This window comes from Thermobia domestica, chromosome 10 (genome assembly GCF_964235325.1).
Source record: "Thermobia domestica chromosome 10, izTheDome1.hap1.1, whole genome shotgun sequence".
NCBI classification, from domain to species: domain Eukaryota; kingdom Metazoa; phylum Arthropoda; class Insecta; order Zygentoma; family Lepismatidae; genus Thermobia; species Thermobia domestica.
In genome coordinates this window covers 266,372,354-266,396,490 of record NC_137463.1, presented here as the reverse complement: position 1 = coordinate 266,396,490, position 24,137 = coordinate 266,372,354, and the positions used below count along the sequence as shown (strand labels likewise).

General features: G+C 34.7%; 1 protein-coding gene across 1 annotated transcript in view; it reads right to left on the bottom strand.

The window, feature by feature from the left end:
* The window catches only part of LOC145663191 (uncharacterized), a 65,224-nt gene that overhangs the window by 12,573 nt on the left and 28,514 nt on the right, over nucleotides 1-24,137 (bottom strand). The window contains exon 6 of the mRNA XM_081729525.1: nucleotides 11,448-11,620. Coding sequence (XP_081585651.1) covers nucleotides 11,448-11,620 — 173 coding nt within the window. The remainder of the gene's footprint in view (nucleotides 1-11,447; nucleotides 11,621-24,137) is intronic.

Below are 24,137 nucleotides of genomic sequence, written 5' to 3'. Positions count from 1 at the left end.
AGAAAAACGAAAAACAGAAATATGGAAAGATATTGAAATATATATATATATATATAAAATCGAAAACATTGAATATTGAAAATATGAAATACCGAAAACATCGATTCGTAAATATTTCGGTATTGATGTTTAGATATTTGAAAATATCTTATGGATGGATCAATATATCGAAATATCGCACAGTCCTAGTTAGGATGCAGATAAGCATGTAGCCACACGTCTCATATAGACTCGTTCTCACATTCTCGAAACAAACTATGTGTAAATACACTGTCTGGTATCAAACTCGTTATTTGGCTTGGTCTTCAAAATAGAATTTCTACCACAGAATTATTGTGGTTTCTGAACCCGCAATAATCCAATTTGCGTGCTGTCAATAATTACCTTTGTTATTAAATATGGAAAACAAGTGACGTTCTCTACCTGATCTTCGCTTTTTCATCATATACAACTCAAGCTCGCATTATGATATACCAAATACCGTATTGGCCGTAATATAAGCCGAACATTTTGTTACCATTTCAATTCTGAAAAATTAGGGTGCGTTATATGTTGCCGACCTTACTAAAATTATGGCACTTCTTCATATCATATGCTGCTTCAAGTATGTTGATTCATCATTTTGAAATAACGATTATACAACAGCATTGTAGAAACTGGCCATATTATACAGCAGCGTTTCCCAACCGGTGTGCCGCGGCACACTGGTGTGCCGCGAATGGGCCGCTGGTATGCCACGAGAAAATGAAAACAAAATTATTAATTATTAGGAACCTAATTGCAAGACAAAAAATATGTGTATTTAAATTTCACATTACTATGAACCTCTACAATGAAAAAATACTGTAATTGTAATATATTATTGTACATACATTATTACTACATAGATTGTATTGCGAAAACAGAATGTTATTAATATTTAAAATTGTGACTTATTTAAAATTGTGACCATGTTAATAAATTATAAGTTTCACACTGTGTTACTTATCTGTTCATTTTTAATGTTGAAAAAAGTATTAATTATCACTGTTATGACTGTTTCTTTATTGTTACAGATTATTTCGTAATTTGAAATTTTAAAATCTCATTCTATCCTTCCGACAAAGCAAACACTCATACAAATTACCGCAATTATGTTTTAAAAGTACAAGAGATTTGTTTGTTCGTTCGTAATTTAGTTATCTTCCTTGTGAAAGGTTGGATACATTCTTCGAAAAAGAAAGTGTATTTTTTTGAAAGACTGAGTTCTATATTTCATTGGAATTGTTTTCTATTTTTTAATTTGAATGAAAAATAAGTATAATGATTCACGATGAGGAAAACCAGTGATCGAGCTTTCTTCTTTGTGAGAAGGAGGTCAGTAATGAAAGAAAACAAATACGACGGTATTTTCTATTTACAAATAATAATAATAATAATAATAATAATAATAATAATAATAATAATAATAATAATAATAATAATAATAATAATAATAATAATACCTATGAGTGTGCCGCGAGAATTCAAGTTAGACCCGTAGTGTGCCGCAAGTTGAAAAAGGTTGGGAAACGCTGTTATACAGCATTGTCGAAACTAACTTTCGGTAGTTAACAGAAGTAGTTTGGCAACGGTTGGTGACTGACAAAAGTCAATAGGCAGTGCAAATTTTAGGGATGCACACGAGACGAGTCGAGACACGACTCTTTCAATAGAAAAATATACATTTTTCGAGTCGAAACATCACTTTTACAGCACATTTTCGAGACGAGACAGAGAGAAATCTTGTCTCGTGCGCATCCCTAGCAAATTTTATAATACATTAAAATATGTTAAATCACTCAAAACAATTAGAAATACGTCAGATACACATGTGTGAAATTGTCCCCTTCTAAATTTCGATTCAAAGCCAAAATCAATCATTTGTATTCTATTTGTGATTGATTCTTTTGAAGAAATAATAATTTATTTCACAAACAAAAACAAAATATTTAAAAAATAAAGTTCATACTTCACCCTATCCTCAATTTTCAAAATTTGATTCAAAATTAGGAACGCGCACAATACGAGTCGAAATTTAAGTCTGTCTCTACTCGTATGAAGAAAATGCTGTCTCGACTCGGCGAATTCAAAATCTAAAGCCATCGTTTGTTTGAAAAATATATAAATAAATTTTTACATAATACATGTGTATATAGATAATTTATACAGACACACAAACACACATTATATATATAAAGATATGCTTGGGCCTTGAATCGAAATTTTGAAAATAAGTGAATATCGTTTCACAGTGTGGAACTAAGACTTCCAAACTATGTGAATTGAATACTCAAACATGAAGTAGTGCACCTGTAAGAACTTGTTGCAATAGAGTAATAAGATCAAAGATAGAACCTGTTACTCGGACGCTGAATTCATATCAAAAAGCCATTAGTCGCTGTCACTTATAGTTTTTATTCTATGTCGATAAAGGTTGAAACTAAAAATCGTTTATTTCAACCACTTTCGGATTGAATAGAGAGTTAACGGAGGAGATGGCAACTATCCTTGGTATTCTGAATCGATTGCAAAAATTCGCATCACGATATCTCTTGCCGTTTTTCCTCTGATGCTTGTCAAGGGACCGACAGCGTGTCTTATGCACAGCATAGTTTGGAAGTCTAAAAGAGGGATCAGTGTGAAGTTGGCCAAATTAATTTTGTAAATATATATTGAATTGTTTCGAAACGAACTATTTTTTTTTCAAAGCTGTCAATAACAAAGAATTGATTTTGGTTTTGAATCGAAATTTAAAAAGGGAGAGGCTCCATACACATATCAAAATACCGATATATTGTTTTTGATGCATTTATTTTTATACAGTCGTGCAACAGCATTATCACTCTGTGCATGCATATATTCAAAATTGCGAGTAAAATGAAAAATTACTCCATTTTACGCAACTAGGTGAATCGTATGATGTATACCGATGCTTGAGTCAAAAGTTACTCGCAGTGGCGGATGTAGGTACATATTTTGGGAAAGGTTTCTCATAGTTTTTTAAAGGGGGCGTTAATCTACGGCTTAAGTGGAATCCAAACCATATGAGCTCCCACCGGGAATCAAATTCGGGTCTCCTGCGCCGAAGACGCTTATGCTAAGCATATAGGCAATAGCTTATAGACTATTTTGTGTTTACATAGCTTAGATATATAGTATCTAAATTTCTACTTTGAAAAAAAAAAATGGATACACTGTAACAGTTCTTTTCTCCATAAATACAACACTGACGCCCACCGCTATTGCTTCATTGCATGTATTTACGTTACATGCTTTCTTAACAAACAAACAAACAAACAAAAAATCGAATTTACACCTTTGATCTTTTTCTGCATCTCATAATGCATAGGAAGGAAGTTCATATATAAAAATATACTCTCTAACATGTAAGAGTACAGTTTTTATATATAACAATAAACTTAGCAATATAATCTCACTATACTTGTTTTCTTCATCCGAAGAAAAAAATAATAAAAAGTACGGGTCTCGTTCCCCTTATATTTCCTGGACGTGAGATTATGTTGGGTAATGGAATACACTGTGATGATCGATCTTTCATGTTGATCTATGCACTAGGCCAGAATCTCAAACTTTCCGATAACGCGGACCCCCTGTTCATTCGGGAAGTGATCTGCGGACCCCCTTGCAATGCTAATTTGAAATTTCACATGCTATTAAAAATATACTAATTAGAATTATTACTGACAAGAAAAAGATCAAGAAAAATAATGCAATAAGTAATTTATTCTAAAGATACAAGATTGTTTCCTAGTGAAGGAAATTTCAATTGAAAATACAGTAACTTTCAAGACTAAAAACCATTTTTTAAAAGGGAATTCACTTGATAAACAACGTTCTCAAATCTTTGGGGTCACTAATGTGAGAAATGAAATTCTTTGTGTTTTTTTCCGTAATTGCATTGAAATGTGGAATCAGTGATGAAAATTTTCCGATTCATAAAAACACTCTACTTATTCCTACATCGTTGTTTAGCCGTGATGTGAGGTGTAAATTTTTCTTCTATATTTTTCCGGAAAATTTTCCGTTCTTAACAAATATCAGTGATCAAGTAACAATTCCTCAGTATTCATTGAATTCATGTATAGAAATGTTAAAAAGTGAAAGATTGTTTAAAGAATCTGAAAATTTTTATGGCTCAGACAATTTTCAGTACTATGTAGGAACAAGTGAAACAATTTTTCATGAATCGAAATATTTTCTGTCTTGTATGGAAAAATTGAAGAACTTTTTATGAGTCAGAAAATTTTCATAATTTTGAAGCAAAAAGTAAAATAACTTTTTGTGAATCGGAAAGTTTTATTGTTCTGTAGAAACAAGTGAAAAAACTTTTCATAATCGGGACAATTTTGGATAGCGTTTCATGTTTCTTTTATTATTTTATTGGAAGAACATCTACACAAATCAGCTTCCTTATTAGTTATATTTCACTTTCTGTTCTGAATGAATATATGAATAAATAAATGTTTATTTCCAGAAAATTATGTTTATTTCAGTATTTGCTTTCATGAGTTACTTATACTCGAATTTCGGGTAGTCAAAAATTTACAATAGGCACTTTATATTATTTCTACTTATTTCTAAATGTTGTAGCATGTAGATCTATAAAAGTAGTAAAGCTATGAGAATACCATCTTATGGGTACTAAACTGACGAAATCTAATATTGTAAGATCAAAGGTGGATTTTGAGGGAAGAACGCATTGAAGTTTTTGAAACATTCTTGAAATGAAAAATCGTTAGATTTTCACTTCATGAAACTTTTTAAGACAATATTTATTACTAATAAATTTTACGGCTAAACAACGAAGTAGGAATAAGTGCAGTATATTTTTATGAATCGGAAAATATTCATGACTTTTAATAAATTGGAATTTTAAATAATAAAATGGGATATTTGTACTCTACGAACTCGATGTATGTTCTCTGCACTTCGCACACACACACACACACCCACACCCACACCCACACACCCACACATATACACACACACACACACAAAGAGAGAGAGAGAGAGAGAGAGAGGAGTTGAATTGAGTTGATTTTAACTTTCCTTTCAGCAGGGAGACTATATAAGACGAGACCAACTGACTAACGTAGAATCCGAACTACATGAGCTCCCGCTGGGAATCGAAGCCAGGTCTTCCATGCCAAAGCCGTGTATGCTAAACGAATTAGCTCGCAGAGGAAGAGAGAGAGAGAGAGAGAGAGAGAAACAGTGTGTAAAATTTTACTTCCAACTTGAAATATTAGCAAATTTTCCGGTTCCCAAAAGCTAATTTTAAAATTATAATTTGTTGCTGACTACCTTTCCTCTACTGAAATTCAATTTTGTAGCTCTATGTGCAGTTAAATATAGTGGAAAGTTTTCCACCTAACATCACTATACATAATATTCAAAATTATCTGGCTTAAGAAAAGTTTTTTCCACTTGTTTCTACATCGTGATGAAAATTTTCCGATCTATGAAAATTCCTTTCACCTGTTTCTACAGAACAATAAAACTTTCCGATTGACAAAAAATTGTTTTACTTTTTGCTTCAAAATGATGAAAATTTTCCGACATAAATTTCTTCAATTTTTCAATATAAGACAGAAAATATTTCGATTCATGAAAAATTGTTTCACTTGTTCCTACATAGTACTGAAAATTGTCTGAGCCATAAAAATTTTCAGATTTTTTAAACAATCTTTCACTTTTTAACATTTCTATACATGAATTCAATGAATACTGAGGAATTGTTACTTGATCACTGATATTTGTTAAGAACGGAAAATTTTCCGGAAAAATATAGCAGAAAATTTTCCACCTCACTATGTGGAATGATTTTTGTCACCACCAATCTTAGGTCCGATTCCACATTAAGACGATTTCGCTTTAAAGTTTTGATACTGCAAATAAGTTAAAAGATCTGCTTGCATAAGTAAGTGTTAGGGAAAGGCATCAAATGTTGCAATGCCTTTTCAGACAACTCTTCAGACAACTCTTCATATTTTGGGAGAGGTTTCTCGTAGTTTTTTTTAATACCTGAATTGGGGGAGGATTGATGTTTATAAGCATAGAAATGACTAACATTTACTTTAAAAAAAAAAAATTCTGGAATTGGTGGTAGTGCTGCGAACCTTCCGCCACTTGAAGATGAAATCCATGAAATTCCGAAGCATCGTACAGTTAATGTACAACTGCTCTTGAAAAAGTGCCCTAACAAAGAAGAAATTTCTCTCACTTGAAGTAGTCCTATATAACCGTTGACCAGCCTCAGGGCAGAAATTTAGTAAAGTAGGAAAACATTTAAACTTACACACGTAGGTATAATTTCTAATTGCTTTCTTTTTAGTAACTGTTTTAGTGAATGAAAAAAATACTTCTTGCCCAACAGGTGTGAGTTCCATTTTATTACAACACGTTTCAATTTTTAGGCGTCGCGGACCCCCTGGCTAGATCCCACTGACCCCCAGAGGTCCGTGGACCCCACTTTGAGAACTACTGCACTAGCCAATTACGCAGCACTCAAGCCCCGCTTGTGGTTCGGAATTAATAGTTGGTTCCGTCCTTTATAATTTATAAGTTGCATTGTTGCATAAGAACGAAAAACACAAAACTTCAAACCCAAACCGATTTTTAAAATTAAATAAGGACATGCTGCATTTAATACTGGAATATTACGTACAAAATATGAACAAAATCATAATAAACGTTTTCGGAAAACTATTAATACGTCAGAAGAAAACTCACCCCAAAGTGTATACTACTCCTTTCCATGGAAAATAACGTAATATTGTGGGGAAGCTAATAAAATATTTATCTACGAAGTGATTTGCTATAATTTATATATTGATATTTCGTAAATAAGATGCCACTCTAAAATGGACTAATAATTCAGCCACTTCTTTCATTAATTCCAAATATTTGATAATAATTATTGTATCTTCGTAAATACAACACTACTCTCTCTTGCTAATCTTGTCGTTAAAATTATTTTCCATTTCTCTCTCTTTTTCTTATATTGTCTTCATCGCTAAATAGCCTTATGACTCCACACCGATAGTACATGAAGGATTAAAGGAGTAACGCATTTCAAAACTCCTATGCTGGATAAAGAATTCAAATTTTTGTACTTTACCCGTTAATATATTGTACAGATCAATGGTATACGATATGAACTTGTGTGCCTGAACTCCTCTTTATAACGTTGTGTGTACGCCACTGGAGGTTCTTGTGTTCAATTTGAGTTGTCATGACATCTTTGATTAAATCTGTGCTGAGCAAATATATTTCATTGCAAGTCCAGTATCAAGTGAAAAAAGACAAGCAATATACTGCAAATACCGAAAAAAAAAGTGTTCTCAGCAATCGGCATTTTCGCTCTTCAGCGTTCTTTACCAGAAATGGAACGATTAGCTTCAAACTCCTCTTCCGTACAAGCTGCAGATTACTGGACAGTGGTCAGTGGTGTCAGGTTACTTAGAGGGATGGAAATATCGAAAAAGAAAATTCCTACGAAGGTCGCAGACAAACGACATCCCACACCCTCTGCCACATCCTTCGCGAAGAAAAAAATAAAGAAGGGGAGGTAAACTTCTAACTCAATCTTCCAAATTGGGTTCGACAACACTGCCATCTATTTTTGTAAGTTTCGTAAAAACTGAAAGCTATGCCCCCTGCGAACGTAAAATTGTACTTCTTTCTGACGACACTATTTCATCCCTTTAGACTAACCTTAAATCAAAGTGCATTTGCGTCTCCTCTAAACGACTCATACAAATGCACCGTTCGAATATACCAACAGTACAGATAAATGGAACAATTATTCCATTTTTGAAACTGTTACAAATCTCGGGATAATAATAGATCAGTTCCTTGAGTGGAAACCTCACATTAACGCTGTATATAAGAAAGCGTTCTGGTCTTTGCATTCACTCACTAGACTAAAGAATATTGTACCCACTGGAACAAAGCTACTACTTGTAAAATCTCTAATAATTCCTCATTTTGAATATTGTGTTGTAGCTCTATCCGACTTAAATGAAGAATTAGCGTACCGTTTGCAACGTATCCAAAATGCCTGTATACGGTTTGCCAATAACTTCAAACGATCAAATCATTTAACTCCATACTACAGAAAGCTGGGCCTTTTGAAACTTGTCGATAGACGTTATTTGCATCGACTCACACTTCTCTTTAAGGCTTTGCGGTTTGAACAACCTTCCTACTTATTTGAAAGCTTGCAACCACTAAATGCTCATCACGATCACAATACAAGATCAGGTGTAAATAAACTCCTTTCTCTTCCCCTACATTCGTCAAAATTCTACTCAAATGCATTCTTTGCATCCACTATTCGTGCATGGAATGATCTCCCATCCAACACAAGGCAATCTCAGACAATCAATCTATTTGCAAGAAGTCGGTTGAGGAGATCCTTCATAAGTCTATCAAGGCTTACTAATATCTGAAAAAAATGCTGATTTTTATTTGTTCTTTTTGCTCACTAAATGAATGTGACTATATTATGTAGTTCTTTGTTATAATCCATGTGTGCAGGTGATGTGATGCATGTGTGTATGTGTGTGATTTTGAGTGTTTTATATATTTTATACATATTTTATTATTATTATTGTATTACAAATCATAATCATTGCATGGTCTAGTGGGAGACAAGGCATGATTAGCCTTAACTTCGCCATGTAAAATAAGACTAAATAAATAAATACAGTTGTTACTGTCATCCAGAAGAAACGGAGCCACGTGTACGAACTTTGGTGACACACTGAATTCTTCTCTCGAAGCAACGCGCATCTCCCAGCTATGGATCACACGGATACTCTAAGTGTAAGTTGGCATTTTGGGTGTTGAAACAATTTTACCTTACAAATCACATGCTTGTCGTACTGGAAACTCATATCAATGAGCAGAGACTTACGTTCGACAAAGAGGAGGGAGTCTAGCAGGTGAAGCAGAAGTTGATAGTATAAAGAGCTAGCAAGTTATTGGTGTATTGTCAGCAGTATGAGCAAATGCATTATCTGTCAGGTACCGATCCCCTGTTTTCAGCATCCCAGGACGTTCCTTCTTGAAAACTTGTAATTTTTGAGAGGTTGCGATATTTCTCAGTTACAGTTTGACATTTGCACGAAATCAGTAATGATAACACTGAGCACCATCTTCCCATATGACTGCCGTATTTTTGCTTTCCTTGGAGCTGAATTGTTCATCATGACTTTGTAGTTGTACTGGTACAGCAAGCAGTTATTCGTGATGATTCGTGGCGCAAAGAAATAGTCTGTAATTCCTTCGCATAGTGACATTCCCCGAGCACTGTAGTCCCTACTCCCTTTTCCAGGTGTAGCAACCTTGGAAGCGGAACGACACTCTTATTATATGCAAATGATTATGGATTATGTTGCAAACAGACTTGTGACTCATGTTGGCATTCTTCATAGTCTCGCTGATGGCGATGCAGTGGCCTGTGAGCACTTGAGTTCACACTTGTGCGAGTGACAGCAAGTCAATTCACGGTTAATCTTCGAATTTTGGTTCCTCACATTTAATTGGTTAACCAACTTTACCTTTGCCCTCTTACATTTGTGCATTTTCTTCAAAGACCTCGACCATTTCAGCCTGAATGTTCTTGGTGCTCTCGTTCAAGTGCATGAAGCTCTTAAATCCGAGCCATCCGTGTTCTAAGTGTGTACTGCCTTGCTGACAATGTTCATATCGTTCACGGAGATCTTCAAACATATCCTGGAACAAAAGTTCCTGCAGATTCATACAAAAGGAGACGATTTTCTTACGTAATATAGGCACAGTTCTTGGCGGATCTTCACAGTTGAACATACTCTCTTTCAACATTCCCTATAAATAGGCATCGTGTGGTGTAAGAACGAGGCAATGGGATTGTATAGGAAATCAGTACCATCTGAAATGATTCGTCGTGGAAAGTTTTTCTTGCAGAATGGCTTGAGATTATCAAGTGCTATGGCTGGTCGCCCTGTCCTGTTACTATCATCGCTTCTTGCATGCCAGTGCCTTCTCAAATTCTGAAGAAATCGTCGAACCACGATGTCCCTTTAGTGTTCTTGGTTGACGGTAACCATTGCCTTTTCATCCGCAATGAAATAGAGGTTTAATATATCGTGTGCTGATACGATAACCTTTCGTCACAGTGCAGTATATACCGGTTTCTAAATGACTATACCTGGCCACTCAATTATACGTGGCCACTCAAAACCAAGATAACGAGTTGTCCGGCAACTGATGTAGCCGTTTAACTGAATATGACTTTCGTCGGGGAACGAAGTCTGAATCTTCAAGAAATCTGAATCATCGTACACTATGACCAAAAATGATCCACAATATAATATCCTGGCTCTCCCATTCGTTGATCAACCTCGGTAGGAACATCTACCAATGATCTTAAACAATCGTCGAACGGACGTATCGCTGACGTTCAGTTTAAATGCCGTTCGTCAGAGGGAATGTAGATTTTGCGAGACAACATATTTGTGACTCTTATTTGTCGAAACAGTTACTGTCAACCAAACCCAACTTTCCGTTGACAATGTATTCCAGTAGATCGGAGTAAAATTTTGTAATAATAGGGAGTATAACTCTACTAATTTATTAAACTTCTCTTCGAACTCTTATGTCACCTGTTTCAAAGTTAGTTCCCTTTCACGATCATTTCCATATGAGCGCAAGTAATACTCAACTATGAATAGTATTTCTCCGTCGAGAGACCCATTTTCAACCACCCAACAACACACCTTCCTTTTCACTACGAGGAAAGTCGTATTAGGGATATGTGCAGCTGGGGCTATGCCCTGCCGACAAAGACAGATGCATTTCAGATACAAGAGTTTCAGTACTGTACTTTCGGGCATACCGTAATTCAAGAAATGATAGTCCCTCCACTTTAAATCAGAGGAAAATGTCAGATTGTTTCAAATGTTCATACAAAGTCCTAAACGTACAACTTGCGACTTCTTTCTGTGGAGATGGATTAAGGAAGAGATTTATCGCAACAAACCACAAACTCGGGGTCGGCTGGAAAATCGCATTCAGTATTCGTTTATTAACAGATCGCTCTCCCTGTCTGTAGTAGTGGGTATTCCCAAAAATGTACAGACACTCGTGAGCAACTAATGTCTATGGGGCATTGTAATATTCACTAGCATAAAAATCGCAGCATTTTGACGTCCCCATCAACAATCCACATCAACTGCAAAAAATATTTATTTTTTTTTCCATGGATACTAAATTCGCGCTTACTCTGTACAATAGAGTTTGAATACAATATAAATTAAGTAATAATAATAATAATAATAATAATAATAATAATAATAATAATAATAATAATAATAATAATAATAATAATAATAATAATAATAATAATAATAGATTCGTACCTGAGTTCATCGCCAAACCTCTGAAAGTCGTCATTGGAGAGAACAGTGACTTTTGGGAACCATAGATAATGTCCATTAACCACTCGATTGTACCAAACAGCTATGCGGCCTCCGATATAGATGTCCACTGAAAAGGGGACTTCAATATGGCGCTCGACAACTGTGTACGACACCTGTTCAAGACAGAGAAAGCAAAAAACATTTAACGGACATTGGAATCATTTCTAGCTTGCAAATATTTTGATGGAATCTATGTAGATATGGGAACGATTCGTGTGGTGAAATTAATATAAGATGTATTATTATTATTATTATTATTATTATTATTATTATTATTATTATTATTATTATTATTATTATTATTATTTTAAAGTTTTAAGTATTAATTTCTCCTGTTTCATTATGGATGGACTTTCGTTTCAGTGCATGGAACTATTAGGTTGAATATATTTAACAATAGATTTGGTTTCTTGAAATATACAAACGCAAAACTCAATCATTAACACAGAAGTTCTAAGCCTACATGATAAAATATATAAACTTAGATGTACCCTCGCTATTTATATAGCGCACAATTCTAATATGACCGTGAATCTCCTTCCCACTTCTCACTATATCTGTGCAAGTCCCTTTACGAACACACGTAAAGCTCAGAAAGACTCTCAAAGAGAGTGAATTGCTATAGACAAACATATAAATGTAGTATTTTAATATATAGAATGTTGGAGGGAGTCTGTGGCAAACTTGGATAAGTAATACCAAATGCAAATATTTTTTCTTCTAATTCCATATCCGAGTACGCCTCATTGTGGGTCCCCAAGCCTTCGAAGTTGCTAACTTGCAATAATAGATTTTGTCATTCAGATTAAAGCAAAACGCCTGAAATGTCCAGCAACCCGCTATACATAGTTCCTCTACTGGTTGCCTTTCACAAGAGTATCAAACCTTGACCAGCGGGAATATTAAACTAATAGGGCCAAAACGACGAATAAAATGTGGAACAGAAAAATAAAGACAAGTTTTTTTTTTATTTGAATGAAAACTGGACAATCTACACAAAATTAGGAATCGACCAGCAAAAATAGAATGTTTCTAACATTTGTAATTTTTGAGATCTCATTGTCGAAAGGATTGGCCATAAATATATAAACTTTTCTAGCATCTTAATATATAGACTAGCTGAATCTGCGCTGTCTCCTCAGCGCATCGTTCTGTTATGACCATGAATCTCCTTTCCACTGTGCATGTCTCCTTACTCACACAAGTAAAGTATAGAAGACTCACAAAGAAAGTGAATTGATATGTATAGATGTTGGAGTGAGTTTGTAGCAAATTTCTAGAAGTAACACGGTATCAAGTGAAAATATTTCTTTAATAAATCCATATCCATCCGAATGCGCCTCATTGTGTCTCTTGAGACCTTTGAAGTTGTCAGCATGCAATAAATAGGTTTTGCCATTCAGATTTAAGCAAACCGCTTGCAATGTCCGTCAACCCGCCATACGTAACTTCTCTACTGGTTGCCTAACACCGTAGTTTCGGCCTGCAACAGTTAATGTTATGGGCTCAAAGCGGCCCCTAAAATGTTGACTAAAACAATAACGACACGGTTTTTGAAAATTTGAATGAAAACTGGATAATCTACACAAAATTTGGAATCGACCACAGAAAACGGCACGTTTCTAGCACATGTGGTTTTCGAGGTCTCATTCTCGAAAGAATTGAGGACAAACATACAGTATAAACCTAGCATTTTAATCTATAGACTAGCCTTTGGCTAGCTGGGGGCTTCGCCCCCAGATCCCCGTTGGCTCGGCCTACGGCCTCGCATGTCTTATATGTATCAGCCTTTGCATCAATAGTGCATTTCGTGCATTTTCTCTTCATATTTCCTGAATTTGCCCAGCTGGGGGCTTCGCTCCCACACCTCTATCTTTGCTCGGCCTACTGCCTCACACCTCTTAAGCCTACAATTCTACCGAATTTCAAGTTTCTTTTCCTCTTTCAGCTATCTAAAAGATAAGATTTTGTATCCCAAGAAAACGCCTATTTAAATAACATGGGAATTTCTTCATTCCCCCTTAGAGCCCTTAAAAATTAAAAATATTCACTTTTGGCAATTTTCCTATCAGTTAGTTCCGGAAGGCTACAATCATGAAAATTTCATCATTCTAATCCTGCCGGAAGTGCATAAACATTTTGGAGGTGTAAAAGGTGTCCCATATAAATAACAGGGAAAAGATTTTTCATTTCCCCATAAAAACATTCTAAAGTTAAAATTTTTTATTTTTACTGATTTTTTTTGATAATACTAACGAAAACGTACAAGCATACCGGATTTCAAGTTTGTATTCATATTCAAAGTACCTAAAACATGAAATTACAAGTCCATTTTAATAACATGGGAAATTCTTCATCCCCCCCCCCCTTAGCCCACCTAAAAATTAAAAATATTCACTTTTGGCAATTTTCCTGTCGGTTAGTGCCGGAAAGCTACAATCAATCCAAATTTCAACTTTCCACATCAACCGGAAGTACCCCTTTAATTTATGTCAGTTAATGTAGTTTTACATATAGTTACGATTAGGATACTTGTAAGCGAAAGCTTAACATAGTCGATTTTCGAGTATGTGGTTCGAGCTCAATTACCTATAAGTATTCTAATACTTTCCGCTGACTATCTGCCAACATCCAAATTTACCAGTTTGCTAACCACACAGCTTTTGTTTTCTTTAACAGCCCGTACCATTCAGCAAATTAATCGGTTTATGCAACCTGCTATTGATAGATTTGTCGACTGGTGTAACATATGGAGACTGTGAAGACACATTCTCTTGTGTGTTTCCCACCACGACGACATTCCAGAGTATATCGAAACCCGACTTTACTGCGCCTCTATGTTGAGCATACACGTTCCTATTAATTCGATTTTTACTTATCTTGGCATCGTATTTGACAATAAGCTATCTTGGATCTATCTTGGGTCCCAGGCTCAAAACAGACTTAATCTGCTCAAATCTCTAGTTGGTGCAAACTGAGGCTTAAAACCTTCTACGACTACATACCTACAAAGCCTTTATGAGAAGTACCTTAACTTACGGCCATACCACTTGGGTGTCTGCATCAGGCAAATATTATCAAAAGTTGTCTATCATTGAGAGACATGCCTTACAGTTAGTACACCGAATCAGCTTACCAAATCCAACTATGGTCCTGTACAGTCTTAACGATTTTCCATCTTTATTTCAACACTTGGAACGGCTTCGAATCTCCTATATTACTACTCGTTTTGAGTTACACCATGAAATGTTACAGGACATTATACGCTACGATAGAGACAACGATGTTCCGACTTTCCACTGCTAAACTGTTGATTTTATCAACTGCAATTAGATCCAGTCAGTTAGGGTCCCAACTTTTGAGAATGGAAATACCGGACAACCTCCTGGAGTACATATACTCTTGAGATTCCGACATCATCGCTCTTAAAATTTGTGAACAGTCTGAAAGTGGTTACTTCACATAAAATAGAACGATTCGAAGTTCGAATTTAATAGCTTCAGTTACTTTTGAACCCTTTATTAAACTTTTTTATTCCAGTTTTGATTGAGTCGGCACATGTAAGTTTTGTAGTCTATCATCAATAATACATTGTATTTAAAACAGGAAAGCAAATATAATTGGCAATTTAATCATGGCATACACAAAATATACTTTAAAAATAAGTCTTACCAGCTTCGTTGGAGCTGGTAATATCTCATAATGCCTACATACTTTTACTGGATCTGGATGCATTATTTAATTGGAAGATGTAGCTGTGGATGAAGCAATGCTAGCAGCCATCTTGAAAATGTACTTTTGTTGACCTTTAGCAGTTTTGATAAATTCAGAAATTTTCCTGCCTTCAACTGTTCAGCAAATTCCACGCACAACAGGTTGATATCAAAGCGAATTATAATCTCTGTTTTAACCATGTTCATCGACAAACGATTACTTTCGTCTCTCTAAAATAACCTGAATAGAATAAAGAATAGGACTAGTAGGAGGAAAAAATACCAGACATTCAGGGCCTTATGCAGAGACGTTCTGGCGTGTGATTAGTGCCATACTAAAGGGTTCGACTAACATATGTTTGCTGCAGTAGTCAAGTCTTTAGTATGACACTAGTCGTACGTCAAAACGACTCTGCATAAGGCGGTCAACGTCCGGTTTTGAGATCGTACCGGACACCGGACAAGGTCAAGTACCGAACTATCAGGTAAAATACCGGATGGTTAGCAACCCTACTACCAGTAGAGACCGAGTTCTCTTTGCCATTTATCATCCACGCAATCTATTGTCTCACATTTATTCATCATATGCACAGCAATTACTAACTAATATGAATAGCTCCACAAACAGTTGAAGAGTTACACGACCGTAAGTCGTGAATGGGAAAAGATGTGACTCGCTATATTATGAAATCTGAAATCTTGTAATTATGATAATTTAGTCAAATATGAAATAAAAGTTAAAAAAAAAAAAACTAAATGAATTTTGGAATTATTACTTCATATGTATGCTTTAGGATTAACTAATTCATATCGGACTCCCAAAGAGAAATATCAAAGAAATTTAATGAATGTGTCTATAGCGACAACTCCCAGTCACGACCCCTCTTCAATTTTATTAAAAATAGGAAAGAAACAGTGAGAAAGAAGGAGATAGGAGAAAGGAGGAAAAGAGGAGAGGAAGAAGGAAAGGAGAAAAGAAGAAGGAACTAGAAATAAAGGATTACTGGATAATTATGAAAATATGGTAAAGGAACTTGAATAGTTATTAAAAGGTGATTCATATTCGAAGGTTATTATTTGAGGATCAATTCTGAAGTGATTCCAAAGAGACATATGTTCCCTCATACTACCCTGACCTGGATCCAGGCAACTACACAAGTGGCGGTAGCCCTAACCAAGCCCAGGTGTCGAGAATTTTTAATTTAATTGTTTGTCTATTATTTCGAAATATTAAATAACCTATATCCAGTATTTAAATATTCATAATGGTGATCGAACACACATTTGAATCAGCCAAGAAAAAAATAAAGTAATGTATATATTTTCCACAAATAGAAGTTTTGAGATTTTTGAAAAGACTGTCGTTATTCAGGCTCATCCTGTTATTTTGGCTTTTCTCCCAGAGCCGATTTAGACTACTTTAGAATTAGTTATCTTTCATGACCTCCGTCATACACTAACACATATAACATGCTATTACCCACTTATTATGAACACTATCATAGTACATCAATATTAAATGCTAATTTTATCATTCATTCACACACACTCACATACATACAGGACAGCGTATCGACATGGGTGAAAATAGTTTAAAGAAACCATCTACCTATAATTGGCGAACATTTATTATATCTATCAGCAAAATAAACATAGAATTGTATAAACATGCAATAAACATAGATATTAATATATCAATCCACATACGAAATTAAACAATAACGATGTAATGATATATATATATATATATATATATATATATATACAAAAAGCTAAATAAAAATATTTTTATCTGACTGTTAACATATATATGTAACATGTATATTAACACTTCACATGAGAGAATCTGAATATATCGCAAAATTAACTAACTGACCGCACATAATGATAAAATTAATATTCTCAAGCAATTTAATTAAACTGAGAGACATTTAATTCACATGGCAGGCACGCAAACACAGAATATGTATAAGTATATGGTACTAAAATGTTAACACTACTTTTGGGTCCAAAACAACTACAACATTTATGTTTATGGGTACCAATATAAACAAAAGTAGAAATGACTGATAATCCGAAGTGGAATACCGAAAGAATAGTGAAAAAAGGTAACATTTTATCGTGTATTGATCCATCGCTCGCTATTGCAGTAGGTCGAAATATGATGAAGAAACGTTTCCTCAATATTCCACATCAAAGAATACCTCTACGAATCGTGTGTCATGACATCTCAGTTGGTAAATCAAATTCAAATGATATATGTTGAATGGTTGATATTTGTGAAGTTCAAAACTGGGGGAAGGTTAAAAATAAAAAGATATTGAAGGAGAGAATAGAGGGATAGATAGAGAAGAGAAAGAAAAAAGCAAAAGCGGCGCCAAAGAAATAAGCTAGGAGACTAAAACTACAAAGATAAGTGGTCGAATTTAGAAATACAACAATCGACAGCCAAATATGCTTTCATATGCCGAAAAAGGTGGCCTACTAAATATGTAGCCTAAGATGAATATCTTCAACTGCGTGACGAGTCCGTACCCTTAATGGGATTTTCATAAAGACAAAGGCTTTAGGAAAATCCCACTCCTCACTGTATCTGATCAACAGCCATTGGAGACCCCGGCCCTACCGGAAGTGTCAGTGTGATGTCAGACTCTTTCAAAACAAATCATAGTATATTTCACTTTCGAATTACTTTGTATGCAACGAAAACTCAATATCATTAACTACATGCAATTACATTTCGGAAAATTTTAACAATGCGATCGTTCAGAGGAAGCAACAGAAAGAGAGAATTTAACTGCAGCCTGACAACAAAATAAAGCCATATAAACAAACTTCAAGTTAAGGGGAAGGGCAAAGTGTACTATTATTATTTTGATTACTAGACTATATAAGTGATTGTGCTTTTGAGGAAAGTTAATTTACGATATAAATCATCTAAATACCTATTCATATGAGCCAGAACTAATATTTACTCATCATTAATCGCAAAAGAAGGGTCATTTTCATGTTGACCAGATCGTTAAGTATCAGAGTAACAAAAATCTAGCGGTGTATAGTTCTCAAAGTTGGCACGAGATGGCATTAATAGTACGAAACCTAACTTTGCACTATTAAATACAATTTGTACTTTGTCATCGATAACTATGAGTAATATACTAAGTAATTACGGTACAGTGTTACTATGAATTTGTGTTGCGAATTGGTGTATACATTTAAACTGACTACAATTAAACAATACACTGCCCATAAAGAAATGAATCACATTTTTACTTACACAACACTTCTATGGTCAAATTACTATATTATACACACATACGTGCTACATCCAACATAAACTAAGAAAACAAATATTAATACATATCACTACACATGTTAAATCATCTTATTACCCGGTTCAAATATACATAAATCAAACAAAGTTACTGAACTTTACCATCCTAAACCGACTCTATGCACTAGGGAAAAGAAACGAAATAAACAGAGCCCAATGGCCCTACTATTAACTAAGTCATATTTTCCAATTACTATTAATGAAAAGAAAGATAGGTTCCTTTCCTGATGGGAAAAGAACCCTCACGGAAAAAAGTCATTCAACCCATTTCCGTTGGAGCTTTGGTCAATTTAGGAAAGGGAGAGTCCCTGTTCTGACTTACACTGACATTATGAAATTCAGCTTATCTTCAAAGAAGCCTACAAATACAGCCATGTTAATAATAATAATTAAAAAATCACATAATTAAAAAAATCACATAATTAAAAAAAATCACATATGCAGAATTATAAGTGGACAGGCCTATCGTACCCTACACGAATTTGGAGGGCTAAAAAGGATATTCTAAATGTTTTAATTCGCTGAATCTTAATTTCAAAATCACTTAATCCGATATTTAATACACTCCACTACAATTCCTGTCTATAGCTATCTGTAGATGCAATCATGGCGTCCTTGACTTGAGATTCCTTATTTTAGATTTTTTGACTGTTTTAGAGTGAAATTTCGCTCAGTCGAGACTCTCAAAGGATTTCCTCACTATTTATTTCATAACTAAAAACATTTTACCTGGATTTTACTGCTTTCTTGTGAAAGAATCCAAAATATTTATAAACAGCAAACTAGTTGTGTTGCTTGATGCTTTCCAGGTAGAGAAGTGACAAGAAGCGCGCCTTAATACTAGAGCGTCGAAAATAGTTCCAATCAGAACAAAGAGTCTTGGCGGCGGAAAAATATAAAACGAATAGAAAATAGTAAAAACTGGATGGAACCGGATTTTGGAACGATATGGGCATCTCAGAGGGACGAAAGTGGTCTAAATTATTCTGCCAAATACCAGATTGGTGGATAATTTCAAGAATTTCTATCCAATTTTGGGCCTATGTTTTCGCATAGCATTAAAGTGTATAATTTCAATGCTCATCCATTTGAAATGCCCATATACAGAGTTTACAATAAAATAATATATAAATAAAGATATTATTTTCCGAAATATAATTCCTACTAGATTATTCCGAAGCTTCCACATTTATTTTGATTTAAGTAAAGAACAAATGAATTTACTACATGGACCGAAAATTATGTGTTAAAAATTTACAGTACACAGTACGTTCAAAAAATATTGGGTCCCCCCCAAACAAAAATGTCATTACCTAAACTGTAATGGCACATTACACAGTAGATTACTACATCCGACCACTAACAAAACCTAACGATATGCTGTCTAGTGCAATTCATTTTCATTTCGTCACATCATCCTTTCCAGTTTACACGTTGTTTTCTATTTCGTTACTTACATCTTTTCCGTCCTGAACTTAGCCTTCATGCATATATTCTTGTTCTTTTCGGTTATCCATTAGTTTCCTACATAAATCATCTTTCATTATTCTTATTACTCTTTAATTATAGTTTCATCGATTCATATTCCCTATTGCTGAATGTATGTAAATAACTTAATAATTAAAGAATAAAGAATACTCTTTTAGACCCACTACAATATTATAACGTCGAAAATAATTATGCATTACTCCCCTGAAAAAAGGGCAAAATCTTTGAAGCGAGTAAACGAAACTAAAAGAAATCGCTGACACTGCAAATCCGTCAATCACCCCAATGTTTGTGTATTCTCTTCTGAAAATTACTTCACATTTTATTATTATTATTATTATTATTATTATTATTATTATTATTATTATTATTATTATTATTATTATTATTATTATTATTATTATTATTATTATTATTATTCGTGTATGTCGGTTTAATTCAATTTCAGCTTAATAATCTGACGTCCGTGTCTGGCAAATGCAGATTATTTGAAGATTTCTTGTTCCAAAGACATTCCTGACCGTGTGACAGGTGTCTAGTATTACTGATTTTTCCAACTTTGTTATTTTTTGCGTTTATTTGTTCAAGTTGTGTTACAATACTTTTACGGATGATTGCTATAGTTGAGATAATGATTTGTCTTACTGTAATTTTCTGTCATTTTCATAACTTTTCGGTTTCGTCTGCCGGGTCTTTATATTTACTTATTTTCGTACTGAATGTTGTGTATGAGTCAATTGTACTGTCACAGAGAGTTAGTTACTTCTTGGTCCATTTTATTGGTAATAGTGATATCGGGTCTGTTTGCAGGTAACGTTACACCCGTTCTGGTTTCTCGATTCCAGTACAGTTTTCAAGTGCGGGACTTGGATGTACTTGTAGTATGGCTTAGTATCGGTGATTAATTCCATATTATGTGCCAAAAACTGGTGAACGCTTTTGGCAACATTGTTGTGGGAGCTATTATGCGACATGAGCATGTGATATGTTCTATTATTATTATTATTATTATTATTATTATTATTATTATTATTATTATTATTATTATTATTATTATTATTATTATTATTATTATTATTATTATTAAACTACATTTCATTGACAATTAATTATATTAAGTTTGTCTTCGAGCTCTTATGGATATATCAATGAATTAATTATAGAGGCGTAAAATGCAGGACTTTTTTTTTTTTTATCTCACCGAATATGGGCTTACGGAATATATTAAATGTTTATGATCTAGACTCCACACAAAGCTTGCTTCACTTAATTTTCTTTTGAGTAGGTTTCTCTACCCTCGCAAATGATTAAAAGGACAGAAATCTAAGCTTTAGAGCCGTTTTTATGGCCTACGGAACAGAATTAATCAATCCCAAAAGACTCATAAACTTCGTTAGAGCTGCAAACATCTCGAAAATAGAAGAACTGTTTATTTTCTCTTCTGGCTGTCCTCTCGTCGCAATGGCTTTCGTTTATGAATGTCACTTTGCCCACGCCAGAACCATCTAGTGACACAAAACGTAAATATAGAATTAAGGATAAACAAGTTAATTTGGAACAATGCATTTCATCCGAAACTCATATGTAAGCAATGCTAATAGTTACGTTTCTCAAAGTTACTATTCTATGTGGTGCGTAATATTTCGTTAGGTGAAAGTTTCATCCTGTAAAAATCATTACGAAAGCTGGAACGATATAGTATGTACAGTCTTGTGCAAACAATGGCGGGGGGATGTCATGAAAGATACACAACTTTCTCTCTCACACAGGGCTGTTGCAGCACTGGTGCCTATACCGCTGGGGGAGGGGGCGTACGATCCATCGCCCCCTAGATCCGCCTGTGTTTTTAAAAAAGCATGTCTACGCACTTAATTTCTCTTTAAAAAGCCCTTATTCTCAAGACCGTATTTAAAATTAGAACCATGAGCGTCCATGTGATTGATTCTAAGGGGAAGAGGGTGCTGGCACCCTATTTTATAGAACTATGAATGAAATTGGGTGCTGTCAAAATTGTCGCCCTCCCTCCGGCATGGGATCAAATATAATTAGCAATTCTAGAGGGTCTACTTAATACAAAATAAATAAATAAATAAACACTACAATATAGAATTACTATAACCTGACCAGCGAACGAGTGCGGGCGGCCGGTTTTGGAACTAAAATGCAAGCAGCAGTGTTTCTAACCGGATTACTTATAATCAATCTATCACAGTTCTTTTTGTCCTGTTCTTAATAAACCACTTCACGCATATGCTCAAGTCAGGGGCAGATGCAGGAGTGGGGCGATCGGGGCGATTGCCCCCCCCCAGAATAGGATTTTTTATTTTAAAAATGAAACCTAAGAATTTTCACCTTTGTATTATAAATGTAAAATAAAAGTTGAAATAGGTAGGCCTTACTACTTTTTTGTTTTACGTTGCAGAAGTCAAAGAAATTACTTACATTGGCGTTCTTGCTCAAAAAAAATGTCCACTTTCGAAATCGCAGGTGAGCATGTCTGTTCTAGAAATTGCAGACAATAGCTACTTCTCCTTTCCTAAAGTTGTTTTACTTTTTTGTTTTTACACAGTCTTACTTTGATTTGACTTCGAACGATCACCCACAAGCATTCAGCCTGAATCCGCTCCTGGCTCAAGTTAAGACAAACAGTTTCAAAAGTTATTGATGTTATTTGCAGAATATCTTAAGTAACAAGCAACAAAACAACTACAACAAAAATACACCCTCCATATTAACTTGCGAACAAACTAGCGAGCAGCGTTTTACAGGCTGCTCCCATTTTACAATGACATCGAATAAAACGCAATCAATTTTTATACAATCTGTTTAATACATGGTAGAAGCTCACTGAATTGTCAATTGTGCTATGTTGTTCTTAAATTGGTAATTTCCATTCATATATCACTATTCACGATACATCTGCATTACTGCAGGAATGGTTCACTATAACCACATAACTTACGGCGTTCTTTATTAAGCGGAAAGAGATTAGGCTATGCATAACATCCAAACTGCAACTTTTAAGAACCGTTGGATACACTGCAGAGTGAAACTCTCCGCTCCCCTGTCCCACCGCGCTTGCCAAGAAACTGATGTAAACACAATAGCAGCGCCATCCCCCCAAAACCGCACTACTATCCTGGTCAGGTTATAGCTGAACTTGCGCTCTCTATACAGCGCATCATTCACATATGAGCATAAATCTACTTGAAATTCCTCACATCTGTACATGTCCCTTTACAGACACAAGTAAAAGACGTCTTCATAAAAATCGGCAATGGGTACCATAAAAGGGAGATTTTTTTCGATTTCTTGTTCAATGTCTCGCACCGTTTGCAAGATTTTAGCCTACTTCCGGTTGAGTTTTTAATTCATGTATGATCAGTATTTTCTTTCTTTTTGCATTCAGTTAGCAAATATATTACACGCACATTTAATTGTAATGTCAATGATGGTGTTCATTAAGCAAAACGCTCCAAACAATAAAGATTCATCTTAGACTGGAGAAATGGTTATCCTTCGTTTTTCATCATTTGAGGGCCGCAGTGGCTCAGTGGTAGAGCTCTCATCTCTGGTGCTTGGGTTCCCGGCTTCGATCCCAGCCCCACCAAGTGAACTTTGTAGCCCAACCGGCATAATCGTGGGACGTAACACTCAAAGATTTCATTTCATTATCATTTGCGCATGAAACAAACGCCTGAGAGATATACTACTCCTGTATACAATTATGTTGTAGTGGAATGTATAACTCGTAGGATATGATGCTTCACTTTTTTAAAATTTCAAGACTTCCTAAAAAAATGTAATTAAGAAATAACGGCCATGTGTTTTAAACATTCAATTAGAACTGGACAATCTACACAAAATTTGGAATCGACCAGTGAAAACGGCACGTGGGTTTCGCTTGTGGTTTCTGATATTTCATTGTCGAAAGGATTGGAGACAAACATATAAACTTTTCTTTGGAAAGAAAAACATAGAGTGTAAACGTAGTATTTTAATATATAGATTACATTCAAAACATTGCCAATTGTTATAAAGTAATTGCTAATAAAACTTCATGTTATAAGAGTGTACATAGTGGCATAAGCAAGG